This window comes from Triticum aestivum, chromosome 1A, assembly GCF_018294505.1.
Source record: "Triticum aestivum cultivar Chinese Spring chromosome 1A, IWGSC CS RefSeq v2.1, whole genome shotgun sequence".
Taxonomy (NCBI): Eukaryota; Viridiplantae; Streptophyta; class Magnoliopsida; order Poales; family Poaceae; genus Triticum; species Triticum aestivum.
In genome coordinates, this window is record NC_057794.1 from 361,480,147 (window position 1) to 361,493,142 (window position 12,996).

At 46.6% G+C, this 12,996-nt stretch overlaps 1 protein-coding gene and 1 pseudogene across 1 annotated transcript; one reads left to right on the forward strand and one right to left on the reverse strand.

The window, feature by feature from the left end:
• LOC123128906 (suberization-associated anionic peroxidase 2-like) overlaps positions 1-3,278 on the reverse strand; it is a 21,330-nt pseudogene extending 18,052 nt beyond the window's left edge.
• A 7,775-nt stretch (positions 3,279-11,053) lies between these two features.
• On the forward strand, positions 11,054-12,742 carry LOC123128978 (peroxidase 5). The gene is made up of 2 exons (XM_044549134.1): positions 11,054-11,576; positions 11,871-12,742. Exons 1-2 carry the CDS (start codon positions 11,139-11,141, stop codon positions 12,435-12,437), a joined length of 1,005 nt encoding a protein of 334 aa, XP_044405069.1. The 5' UTR covers positions 11,054-11,138; the 3' UTR covers positions 12,438-12,742.
• The last annotated feature ends 254 nt before the right edge of the window (positions 12,743-12,996 follow it).

Genomic DNA, 12,996 nt, shown 5'->3' on the forward strand with positions numbered 1-12,996 from the left:
CGGTGGAGCGGGGAAGGGTGCGGTGGGTCATCGGCGGCGGTGAAGGGGGAAGGAAGCGGTGGGTCGTCGGCGGCGGTGGAGCAGGGAAGGGTGCGGGGGGTGCTCGGCGGCGAGGGGGATCTAGCGAGGGGGATAGCGATCGAAATGGAGGGGGATCGAGATCGAGTGTCCTCATGAATATTCAATATTTTTTCATATCGAATATGAAAAAATATCATCAAATTTGAAAAAATATTCATGAAATCAAAAAGTGCCCATGAAATTTAAAAATATTCATGAGTTCAAAAAGTGTCCATGAAATACAATCGAGAAATGAAGACTACGATTTAAATATAATCGATCTTAGTTAGCTATCTTTTCACAATCTTCTTTCCCTTCTTTTTCGCAAATGGAGTTCTTCTATTGAACGGACGTCCTTTAGGTAAGGTGGTCCTACTTCTTCTTGTGGTGTATGGCACTTCATCGTCGTCGTCATGTTCCATCTTCGGGTCGTCGTACTTGTCGAAGTCTTGCTCATTGGCGACTCCATCCATTCTGATGATCTTCCTTTTGCCTCTCCTCATGACAACACGACTGGGCTTTGACGGGTCGATAATGAAGAAGCATTGGTCCACTTGGGAAGCCAGTACCCATGGCTCATTTTTCATGGTGATGTTTGCGCCCGAGGTCTTGGATTTGGTTTCGGGTATAACCATGGTGGTGAAATACCGGTCTTCTTTTATGATGCTCTTGGCCCATCTGACACGGAACATCGGGACCTTCTCTCCAGCGTAGCTCAGCTCCCAGATCTCCTCGATCCTTCCGTAGTATCTGTCATTGTCATTACCGGTGTAGGATTCCATCGTTACCCCGAAGTTCTGATAACCATCGCTCTTCATGTCCTTGTCCTCGGTGTAGAATGTGTAGCCGTTGATATCGTACGCCTCATAGGTCATCAGGTTGTGCTTGGCGCCCTGTGACAAGGCGAATATGAGTTTTTCTTCCGCGGAAGAATCCTCATGTAAAGGGTACGACAGAAGCTTCTTCTTGAACCAACGCGTGAAACATGAGTTGTTCTCTTTGATTATATCTCCGTCCGTCCTTTGTTGGCCTCGGTCATTGTACGTCTTCTCAATAAAGGTTTTGTGCTCTACCACCCAAGTATCGACCACGTCTATGTGTTGTAGCGTGATTAGGTTTGCTCTTTCAAAGTCGGCGAGTCGACCCTCCAAGTCGACATGCATTTCGCGACGACCCTCGCGGTGACCCCATCCAGCGAGCCTGCCGAGGTGCCTGTTGACGGGCAGACCAACAGGGTTCTCGATGCCAAGATAATTCATGCAGTAGGAGATGCACTCTTCGGTCAGAAAGCCCCTGGCTATGCTTCCCTCTGGACGTGACATATTGTGAACGTATCCTCTGATGATACCATTCATCCTTTCGAACGACATCATGTGTGCAGGAACATCGGCCCGAGTTGGATGATATCCTCCACGATATGGACCAGCAGATGCACCATAACGTCAAAGAATGCGGGCGGGAAGTACATCTCAAGCTCGCATAGTATCACCACGATCTCTTCCTGTAGCCTTCTAAGTTACCTCACGCCAACCGACTTCCAAGAGATGATGTCAAAAAAGTTGCATATGCCAAATAGCGTTTCACGGACGTGCACGTCCATGATCCCATGGATTGCAACTGGAAGTATCTACGTCATCAGCACGTGACAGTCGTGAGACTTCATCCCGCTGAACTTCTGCTTCGCTGGGTCTAGGTATCTGCTTATCTTTCCCGCGTAACTGTAAGGAAGTTTTACTCCTACGAGGCAGGTGAAAAACTGCTCAATCTCCTCCTGACTTAGAGTGAAGTACGCGGGGGGATAGTCATTTCCGGTCTTCTTGTCCTTTTTTCCTTTGCAATGACTTTCCGTGTCCTGCTTCGCCTCATCATCATCATCATTAGCGTGAAGCTCTTCCCTGATGCCCATTGATTTCAAGTCTGCCCTTGCTTTTGGCCCATCTTTGGTCCTCTTTGGCATGTTGAGCAGGGTACCAAGCAGACTCTCGCACACGTTCTTCGTGATATGCATGACATCAAGGCTGTGAGGCACACAGTGGATCTTCTAGTACGGCAAGTCCCAGAAAACAGACCTTGTTTTCCATACCTTCAGCAGCGGCTCTGGCGCCTTTCGCTTCTTTCCCGGCTCTGGCGCCTTTTGCTTCTCTCCCGGCAGTGGGCAATCTTTCCAATTTTTCAACAGCTCATCTATTTCCTCGCCGCTCCTCGTACGCGGGCGTGTTCGGGGTTCGGTTTCACCATCGAACGATCCTTGTGTTTTCTCCACGGGTCTTCATCGCGAAGCCACCTTCGATGTTCCATGAACACGGTTTTCAAAGCCCCGGGATCTCTATCTAGCTGGCGATACGTTGTGTCATCCATGCACCTGACGCATCCAGAAAATCCGTGGACCACCTGCCCCGCGAGATATCCATAACCGAGATAGTCGTGCACCGTCGTGAGCAGTGCGGCTCTCATAGGGAAATATTCTGCAGCGTCCCACGTATTGGCTGGCGTTTTCCATAGCGTGTCTATCTCCTCTTTCAGCAGCCCCAGATATAGATTGATGTCGTTCCCTGGTTGTTTCGGCCCTTCAGTTAGCATACTCATGTGAATGCACTTCCTCTTCATGCACAACCAGGGGGTAGGTTGTACATCCACACAAACACATGCCAGGCGTTATGTGTGCTTCTCTGGCTGCCAAACAGATTGACTCCATCGGTGCTCGCGCCCAGCACGATGTTCCTTGGGTCGTCCCCAAATTCTGGGTGTTCAAAGTTCAACGCTTGCCACTGGCTCGCCTCCTTAGGGTGACTCAACATTTTGTCTTTTTTATTTACCTCCGGATCATTTCCGTCATCTTCTCGCTTTTTCTCCTCCCTATCCTCGTGCCAACGTAGGAGCTTTGCTAGCTTAGGGTCCGCGAAATACCGCTGCAGACGAGGAGTGATCGGAAAGTACCACACCACTTTTCGAGGAGCTTTCTTCCTCTTCTTGTATCGAGTGACGCCGCACACTGGACATATGGTAGACTCCGCGTGCTCGTCCCGATAAATAATGCAATTGTTCATGCACACATGGTATTTCACGTATGGTAAATCCAGAGGACACACGATTTTCTTCGCCTCCTCGAAACTGGTCGGGCACTTGTTCCCCTTGGGAAGACGTTCATGCCAGAATGACATGTTCTCGTCGAAGCATGCGTAGGTCATTTTGTATTTTACGTTCATCTCCAAAGCCATGAGCGTTACTTTCAGGCGGGTATCCTCGGGCCTGCATCCTTCATACAATGGAGAAACCGCGTCTATCTCCAGTTGATCCAAGTTGGCTTTCTCTCGGGCGGCAGCTCTTGCGTTATCCGTTTGCTTGAGAAGCAGCTCTTGAATATGAGGGTCCTGCACCCAGCCCATCGATGGTCCATCTTCGTCTGCTTCGGCATCTTCATCTTCATGATCATGCCCTTCGTCTTGATCTTCCTCATCATCATGTCCTGCATCTTCTACATGATGACTGTGTACAGCATCACCGTCGTGATCATGTCCTGAAGATTCTTCGTCTCCTTGCCCGCCCGAGCCGCGGTGGTTGTCTTGCTGCCCTTCCTCATTTCTTGCCCGGCCCCCATGAACGACTTCATAGTCATCTTCATCACCTTGCCACCGATAGCCATCCATGAAACCACGCAAGAGCAGGTGGTCCCGCACCTGCCCGGAATCCGGGTTCGCAATAAGGCTCTTCAGCTTGCATCTTGGACACGGACATCTTATCCCCGTCTCGTTCTTTTGAAGCATCTCGGCCTTCACGGAGCTCAAAAACCTATTCACGATGCCTTCGGTCATCGTGCGGACCATGGTCGCCTGCGGGGTTGAGCAAAACGATATTTTAGAACCAAGAAAAAATTTGGCATGACTTTCCCTAAAAATATGATAAAAAAGAATGCATAGTGCCAAAATTCTCGCCGAAACGGAAATGAATCAACATTCCGGCAAAATATTGACAACTATCGTATTTCAAATACCGGTACCTGCAAACACAAACATATATGCAACACCACAAACATATGCAACACCACAAACATACATAGATCTAGTAAGGCCATAAAAAGTGCATGTGCACTTTGTTGGTGGGAGAAAAAAAGTAGATCTACAACATAAAGATAGCTTTCCCCTTACTTACCTATCAAAAAAAAGGTAATTTAACCACTTAATTTGGATGAATCTATGGTGCAAATGAGGTGAGGAGGAGGAGGCAGCCGAGACAAGCTTGGAGGAGGAGGTGGAGAAAATGAAGTGGGAAAAGTGAGTGTGTAGGTGTGGCTGTTCAAAATATCTAGCTGGTCCTAGGTTACTAATGACGCACCACCCATAAATGCGCCATTAGTAACCCTGGTTACTAATGGCGCACCAGCTTGTGGTGCGCCATTAGTAGTTTTGTAAAAAAAAAACAAAATGATAGTAGTGGCGCGTCATTAGTATTTTTGGAAAAAAAGACACTAATGGCGCACCAACCCATGGTGCGCCACTGCTATATAGTAGTGGTGCACCACATGTCTGGTACGCCATTAGTGTCTATATTATTTATAGCCCTTTTCCTAGTAGTGTTAAAGTAATCAACCAACATCGGCAAGAGCGCCAACACCAATATTCCAGGGACAAAAAACCAAACAAGCAGGTCGAAGTCGCCCAGAGCCAAGAGTACCAATCACTATTGTCGAGGACGTAGCAGCCGGGACAGATATTGCAAGGACAATCCTCCTAACCCGATCTGGCGAAGCAAGATCTGAAGAACCATACCTAGAAAAAAATTTAATCTTCCAACACCATCATTGACGTCGGGAAAAAGATCTCGCCGTTGAACGAAGGGACAAAGGTTATTTATTGTAGACGATGTCATCTTCAACGAAGAAGACGACTACCAAAAATTTAAATCAATCTTCGTGCAATAATGGTTGAGAAGAAAAAGGCGACCGTGGGAAGCCATCACTAGCGGTGAACCAAAAGCTTATAACTCACAAGTTTAACGAGTGTGTCATGGTTCCGCTCGTTAAACATGCTTATAACAAGCTTAACAAACAAGCTAAAGACTTTCACGGGCCACTTGTCAAGTGGTTGTTTGGATAAGTAGGATTAACGCCTAGTTTTAACAAAACACATTTTAGTTGGATTTTTCCAGAAAACTAGTTTTACCAATAATTCAGTTAGAAATAATTAAGTATACACAAAAGCTTGTTTTAATGATAAAACATGTTTAAAACACGAGGGTTGCACCGTGCAGCCCCGTAAGAGATGGACGCGTCCAGTTGGATGCCGGCACTCTCGTCGTACTTCCTGAATGAGATCCATCACTGTCGCGACCGAAGAGAGAGTAGCGCTGCAGCTGGCCTGTTTGGTAGACATCATAGCCAGTGATGATTCCTTGGGCAGCAGTGAAGGTGAGGATCGATGAAGATGCACCTTTGTGGCCTCAAGGAGTATCGTGATAGACAGATTGGTTAAATTTTAGGTCTTTGATTATTATTGTTTTATCTTTAAGCCTTCTTCTAGGGTTTAGGGCTAGGAGGGCTCAAGGCCCGGTCTAGCCTAGATGCATAAGCAAGAGTAGCTTGGATACAAAGTGACGCACTTGGCATAGCCCAATACCTTTCTATGTCTATTCTGGACCATTAGTTCCACACCGACTATATCTCGCATTTACCGAGACGATAGAGAGCCCTCGATTAAGTGTGTACAGTACTTCAGCCAACCCATCTTAGATTAAAGAAAATAGAAATTATAAAGGGGGAGAACACGGGTTCGATCTGTGGTCCGAGGAGATCAACGAGGTTGGTAGACGCTCTGCCCACTTCTCGTCAGTGGTTAGTAGTAGGGACGCGACCTACTTGAAGCGACCCGAGCCAGTCTTTTTCGTTTTTTTTTCTTCTTCTCCTTTTTTTTCATCTATTATTTTTCCTTCTCATTTTTTTGCATTTGTTTCTTCTTCTTTTTTCATATTCTTTTCGAATTTGTTTTCTTTTTGGGTTTTAATTTTTTAGTTATCATTGTTCCTTTCATTTTCTGTCACATTTTTTGTATATGTCAACAATATTTTTTAATACACGTTTCACATTTATCATATACAAATTTAACAATTTTTATATAAGGTCAATATTTTTAAAATGCTCGATTACATTTTTCCAATACATGATCAATAATTTTTAATACATTTTAAACTTTTTTCAATGCTTGATTAAAAGTTTTCAAATAAAAAGATTAATTTTTTTGAATACATGGTCAACATATTTTATAAACACAGTTAACATTTTTCAAATGCTTGATTAACATTTTTTAAACACTTGTTCAACATTTTTTCAACTACTTGATTAAAATTTTCATATACATGATTAAAAAATTCATCATTTTTTAACACATGGTCAACATTTTTATATAAGCATTTAACATTTCTCAAATACTTGATTAACATTTTTAAATACTTGTTCAGCATGTTTTTTCAAATGCTTGCTTAAAATTTTTATATAAATGATCAATATTTTTCAAATACTTTTTCAACATTTTTCAAATACTTGTTCTATATATTTCAAATATCTGTTCAACATTTTTTCACACGCTTGGTTAATTTTTTTATATACATGATCGAAAAAATTTCAAATACTTGTTCAACAGTTTTTAAATACTTGTTCAATATTTTTCAAATGTTTTTTGGGCAACATATATATTTAAAATATTTTAAAGTATAAATAAAAATACAAAAAGAAATCAGAAAACGCGAATAAAACAGGAAAAAGAGCTCGTGGCTTCCCCCGCACATGGGCCGGCCTAACTCGCCTGCCCCTTCAGCGAGTCAGCAGCCAGACTCGCTGAAGGCGAGATATAGAGGCACCCTAGTAGTTCATTTATAGGTCAACCATAACACTATGGGCCGCTCGACTAACGGTGCACGCAATCGTTGGGATGGGATCGTCAGAAACAGCACAGAGAGAGGAACATTAGATGACAGCTAGGTTTGTGCATGAGGAAGTGAGTGAGTTAGCGTTCACTCTACTAGCCAGCGCCTCGTTATATAGGCCCACGACCGAGTCCGCGAACTGCCCACGGTCTAACGTCTTGTATAGTGGCACTATTGTAGCAACTCGTTAATTAATCCGAGATTAATTAACCATTCCTGACCGGCAAAAATAAGGCATGACTCATTCTCGCAACCCGTGGAGCGCACACATAGACGAGGTGAGGCGGGCAACGGAGGAGGCGAAGCGCACATGAACAACTCCTCTTCTCAAGCTCCCAATGGCATGTCGTAGAGCAGTCATTATAAAGGGGTCTCACTCTCACTCCACTATCAGTGTGATACTAAACTTCCCACCACTTGCAATGTACCTAAATGAGCCTTAGAGATTAACCAGGGTTTATTGTCTTATATGTGCCAAAGCCCATCAATAATCCAATAATCCGCCACCAGATCTCGAGGCACATAAGTTTGTCAACTGTTTCGAACAATGTTTGATTACCAAAAAATAGTGGATACTGTTAAGTTGAACTTCTAACTAGAGCAACAAGATTAGATTTCTTCATAACTGAACAATGAAGTATGCCTTGAATTGTTAGTTTAGCATGCAGAAGTTTCGCCTATTGTCAGCTGATGCGTGGTTGCCGAAGGCTAAACCCCATGGGTGAAGCATATTAGTCATACTCGCTACCTTCTCGTGAGCTTCCTAGATATTACCGATACCCAATCTCATAGGTTGTAACCAGCTGCCAGGATCACATAAATGTGTTCTTTCAAAGAATGCTCTCTAGAATAGCATTTTGCTTACGCAAACTTTGGAACACATTAAGACAAAAGTTAGTATGCCTTACAGATTATGATAGTATTGCATCCTCAACGAAGTGGGTTAGTAAGGATACTCTCTCGAGTTGACCGTTGGATTGTTTTTCCAGATCCTAATTCATGGGATCTCCGATCACATAGGTTGGGTTATCGCCATGGCAACTAACATGGGCCTCATGCTCATCTCCCTCGATAAATTTCTATCATAAGCCGTGATAGCCCTTTCGTAAGATTCTTAGCCATCTGGATATAATCCAAGGGTATTACTTCAGAGTTTCTAAAATGACAAATCAATGAAAATGACAAATCTTTTGCTCTCCTTGCCGGCTTGCTGTTATGGCCCATGGCTACGGTTGTCCGTGTGAATAGACATGTTCCGGGTTGCGGTTTCGGACAGCAAAATATGTCGCTGCTCCTAGGCAGCCAGCCGTTTTGGGCTGGGGGCAACGGCTTACCCGTACGCGGTACGCGCCTTCCAACTTTTTTGCCATGTGCAGGCTACGTCATAAGCCTAATCTATGCACCGTGAATCGGAAAGCCGATGCTTCTCTGTTCGAAAGAAAAGGGGCCGACGAGTGATCATCGATGACAGCATGTCAAAGGTTACACCACTCACAAGATTCCAAGACATCACCCGGTTTATAGCATAAAAACAGCGTTCACATTGCTTTCGTTTCGCTCGAGCCACAACCTTCCTGCTTCTCGCCATGCGCGGGAGTATGTATGCATCTGACCGACCGCCACTTCCAACGCACTCAGTTAACGCAGTCAGCTATGTTTTTCTACATGAATATTCACCTATCATGTGATGTCGATCGAGGAACCCTCCTATAAAATTTTGAACTTGCTCCCTCGATCCACACTCTGCGTCTATGCCGGGACGAATGATCCGTCGTTACCTGAGCTCAAACCAACTCAGACGGCAAGAGTCCACATAAGTCTTGTCATGACCCGAGCCCGATCTACCAAACACGCACGGTCTGCATCACTGCATGTGCACTGCAGATTAATCTGTGGATCTGTATCTGTACTTCCTTGTTCTTGGTTAAAACATACAGTATCTCCGCTTGGCCTAAATAGCATTCTTATCTTGCTGCATTCGATCGCATGCATCACCACGTCTGAAACCATGTGGCCGCATGCATATTCAGTTGGTGCATGCAGAGGCCGAAAGAGGCCGAAAGAGTAGTAAATTTCCTTCTTTTCGAAAAGAAGAACTCATGGCCAGCTTTTTTTTTTCGAAAAGGGGGAAAAACCCCGGCCTCTGCATCATCACGATGCATACGGCCCTCTTATTAAAAAATGAAGTAGTGCCAACATGGTTTCAATGGTCGTAGAAAAGTAGATAAAGCTCACACAGAGCCAAAAAAGGCTAGAAACAACAACTAGCCAAATCAAGATGCCACAATCGGCTGGGTAAAGTAGATAGGAACACTAAATGCCTATCCTATTACATGACCGCCATCCAAACCGGTTGAAGATATCCCGAGCTACCATCTCCCAGCGGACAGACCCAGTAACCAAATGCTCCCTGGCCTCCGTCTGGGTGAGTGGCGACCACGAACGAATCAGTGCCGTAGTCCGGAATAAAACCTGCAAAAATTGTATACATGATATTCTGTTAAAGACCAAATCATTTCTGCAATTCCAGATAGTCCACAACAAAGCACAAGCCCCAACCCGAATATGTCTCGCTACGTTAGACTCAAACCCATTAAGCCATGTCCCAAAGAACACATAAACAGAAGTCGGGGGTTTGATATTGAAAGCAATGTGGACCGTCTGCCAAAGTACCTTGGCCAGCAGGCAATCAAAAAAATAGGTGTTTAATAGTCTCATCCCGATCGCAGAAACTACACCTAGTAGGTCCTGTCCAATTACGCTTCATCAAGTTATCCTTAGTTAAAATTACTTGTTTATGGACAAACCACATAAACACTTTTATTTTCAAAGGAACTTTGACATCCCACACATGTTTGGACGTAGGAATGGAGTTCAAATTAATTACATCAATATACATTGATTTAACCGTGAATACTCCAGACTTAGTCAACTTCCAGCGTAATTCATCGGGTTGTTGAGAAAGCTGCACTTTCATCAGTCTCCTAACCAGACGGAGCCATTCTTCCCAACGATTGCCCGCTAGCACTCGTCTGAACTGTATATTAAGGGGGATAGATTGAAAGACCGATGCAACGGACACCTCACGAACAATGCGGTACAAAGAACTCATGGCCAGCTAGCTGCTAAGGTTGCTACAGACAATAGATGCTCTGCAACAATGTCGTAACTTCTCAGTTCCATGGTTAAGCTTGAAGAAATAGGGACAGTCATTCGCGCCCTGCTGGATTCGTTCTAGCTGTGGCGCATTTGCTATTTCTGCTTGCATCTCTACACTGACTGGATGGAGCTTGCCTGTCAGGAATCGGGATTTGCTAGCTATGCATGCCGTGTGTATCCGATGCCTCTGCCCCTTTTAGGCGTTTGCTACATGCAGAAAAAACGAAGACACAGCAGCATCTAAAATCTAAAATAGAGTAAAGGTACTCATTGGACCATTCAGGTTATATAGTTAAGATTGAGCAATCGGACTCCCCCAACATGCAACGAGGCCTCAATGATTAAGCTTGGTTTGGTCACAAATATAGTAGTACGTACTACTACAAATCTCAGTTCCGGAGATGAACAAGACTACCAGCTCAGACAGAGCTGAATTATCAAGGAGACGCAAGTCATACTTCAGTCTTGGCTGTAATTAAATCGTCCAAACAACAACGCAAGCAGTAGTATCTGCCAACTTTTTTTAGTTCTAGTGTCAGGACATGACAGTTCTTGCATGCACGACGCCGCCGTGGCATTACAAGATGCTGCAACAATCGCCACTTCATCTTCCTCGCAAAAATGGCGTGCATACGCAGCTCTGGGGGAATCCATGGCTTGACATAGTACTGCATGCAGGTGAAAATATTGGAGTGCCGCAGATCTCGCAGCCTTTCCATTGCCAGCAATCATGGCAGAAAAGCCATGGCCGCGCGCGACCCCACTCTGTCCACCACATATTTCCACTACCAACCCTTTTCCTCCTCCGGCCGCACATGCACCGCCAATCGGTCGAGATTCCCCTTAATCCCTTCCCTCCAATGTTTAATCGTTCGTAAACCTTCTACTATTTAACACGCTCCACTCATCAGCTCTCCCCTTCCTTAGCAGAGAAGTATAGCTAAGCCACTAAGCCAGTGTATAAAGAGTGTCAGTGCCAACAGAGCGAGTACCAGCAAGCGGCAATGGAGGTCCAGATGAGACGGGGCGGCGCGATGGGCCTGGTCCAGGCGGCGGCGGTGGTACTCTCCTACGTGGTGCTGATCATGGCGTCGACGGCGGGGGTGCGCGCGCAGCTGCGGGTGGGGTTCTACGACAGCTCGTGCCCGGCGGCGGAGATCATCGTGCAGCAGGAGGTGAGCAAGGCGGTGTCCGGCAACCCGGGCCTCGCGGCGGGCCTCCTCCGGCTCCACTTCCACGACTGCTTCGTGGGCGGCTGCGAGGCGTCGGTGCTGGTCGACTCCAGCAAGGGCAACACGGCGGAGAAGGACGCCGGGCCCAACACGAGCCTGCGCGGGTTCGAGGTGGTCGACCGGATCAAGGCGCGGGTGGAGCAGGCCTGCTTCGGCGTCGTCTCCTGCGCCGACATCCTCGCCTTCGCTGCCAGGGACAGCGTCGCGCTGGTACGTGCCGTAAAGCAAACCCATGCATCATTAGCCCCGGCTTTAATATAATCGGCTGCATTTTGTGGTTAATACAGTATATAAACTGTCGCTTTAGGAAACCACACAGCACATGATCATATGGGTTTATCAGAATCTGAGTACGTAAAGCTTATGTGATCTGCCATCTGTGTCCCCTGCCTTTCTCCTTTTCTTTCTGTGCACCACATGACGCTACTAGCTGCACCTGCATGCGCACACGATGCCGTTGTTTAGTCTGTCAATCGCTGATGGTGACTGCGTGTGCGCACGCAGACCGGCGGGAACGCGTACCAGGTGCCCGCGGGGCGGAGGGACGGGGGCGTGTCGCGGGCGCAGGACACGGGCGGCAACCTGCCGCCCCCGACCCCCAACGTGAACCAGCTCACCAAGATCTTCGCCTCCAAGGGGCTCAGCCAGAAGGACCTGGTGACCCTGTCCGGCGCGCACACCATCGGCGGCTCGCACTGCAGCTCCTTCAGCAGCCGCCTGCAGACGCCGTCCCCGACGGCGCAGGACCCGACCATGGACCCCGGCTACGTGGCGCAGCTGGCGCAGCAGTGCGGCGCGTCCGCTGCGCCGGGGCCGCTGGTGCCCATGGACGCCGTCACCCCCAACTCCTTCGACGAAGGGTTCTACAAGGGCGTCATGTCCAACCGGGGCCTGCTCGCCTCCGACCAGGCGCTGCTCAGCGACGGGAACACCGCGGTGCAGGTGGTCTCCTACGCCAACGACCCGGCCACCTTCCAGAGCGACTTCGCCGCTGCCATGGTCAAGATGGGCTACATCGGCGCGCTCACCGGCAGCAGCGGCAAGATCAGGGCCAACTGCAGAGTCGTATGATCGGTCCATCCATGGCGACATGCATCAAGGATCATCTTTCTTGTTTAGAAGAGTGGCGATGGATTCATTTGGATTGGACGTGGACCCGTGGTAGCACTTAGCGTTCTTATTTGACCATGTACGTAGTACTGCGCCTATTCTTTTGCTCATCGATCGATATGTATTGATTCATTCTCGGCTGAGGTGTGTGTGTCTTTTGAGGAAATTGTAACTAGCTACTACTAGCTTTGTGAATTGTGAGTGTTCGTGTGCCAAATTGATGATACTAAATAAATAAAAATACAATGTTAATTATCTTGTAGTGAGATTAAGGATTCATCTGTCAGCTCCATCCGGACGTGTTTCAACTTTGAACAGAGTATGGTCCGGACCATCAATCGAAGCATTAAAAATGTCTTTCAAAAAAACGAGCATGAAAAATGCCATCGTGCATGCTACCTTTTTCCTTGAAGGAAAATCAACATGTTACATATCAAAGGAAAATAAATGGATTACTGAAAATTTAAAATTCTTCCGCTTCATTTGTCATCACCTCACGCTCTCTCTCTCTCTCTCTCTC

Bases quoted from the DNA above. Each gene is read 5' to 3' on its own strand.
- LOC123128978 (XM_044549134.1), top strand. From the start codon at position 11,139: ATGGAGGTCCAGATGAGACGGGGCGGCGCGATGGGCCTGGTCCAGGCG. The intron at 11,577-11,870 runs GTACGTGCCGTA...GTGCGCACGCAG, and splicing joins CCAGGGACAGCGTCGCGCTG to ACCGGCGGGAACGCGTACCA.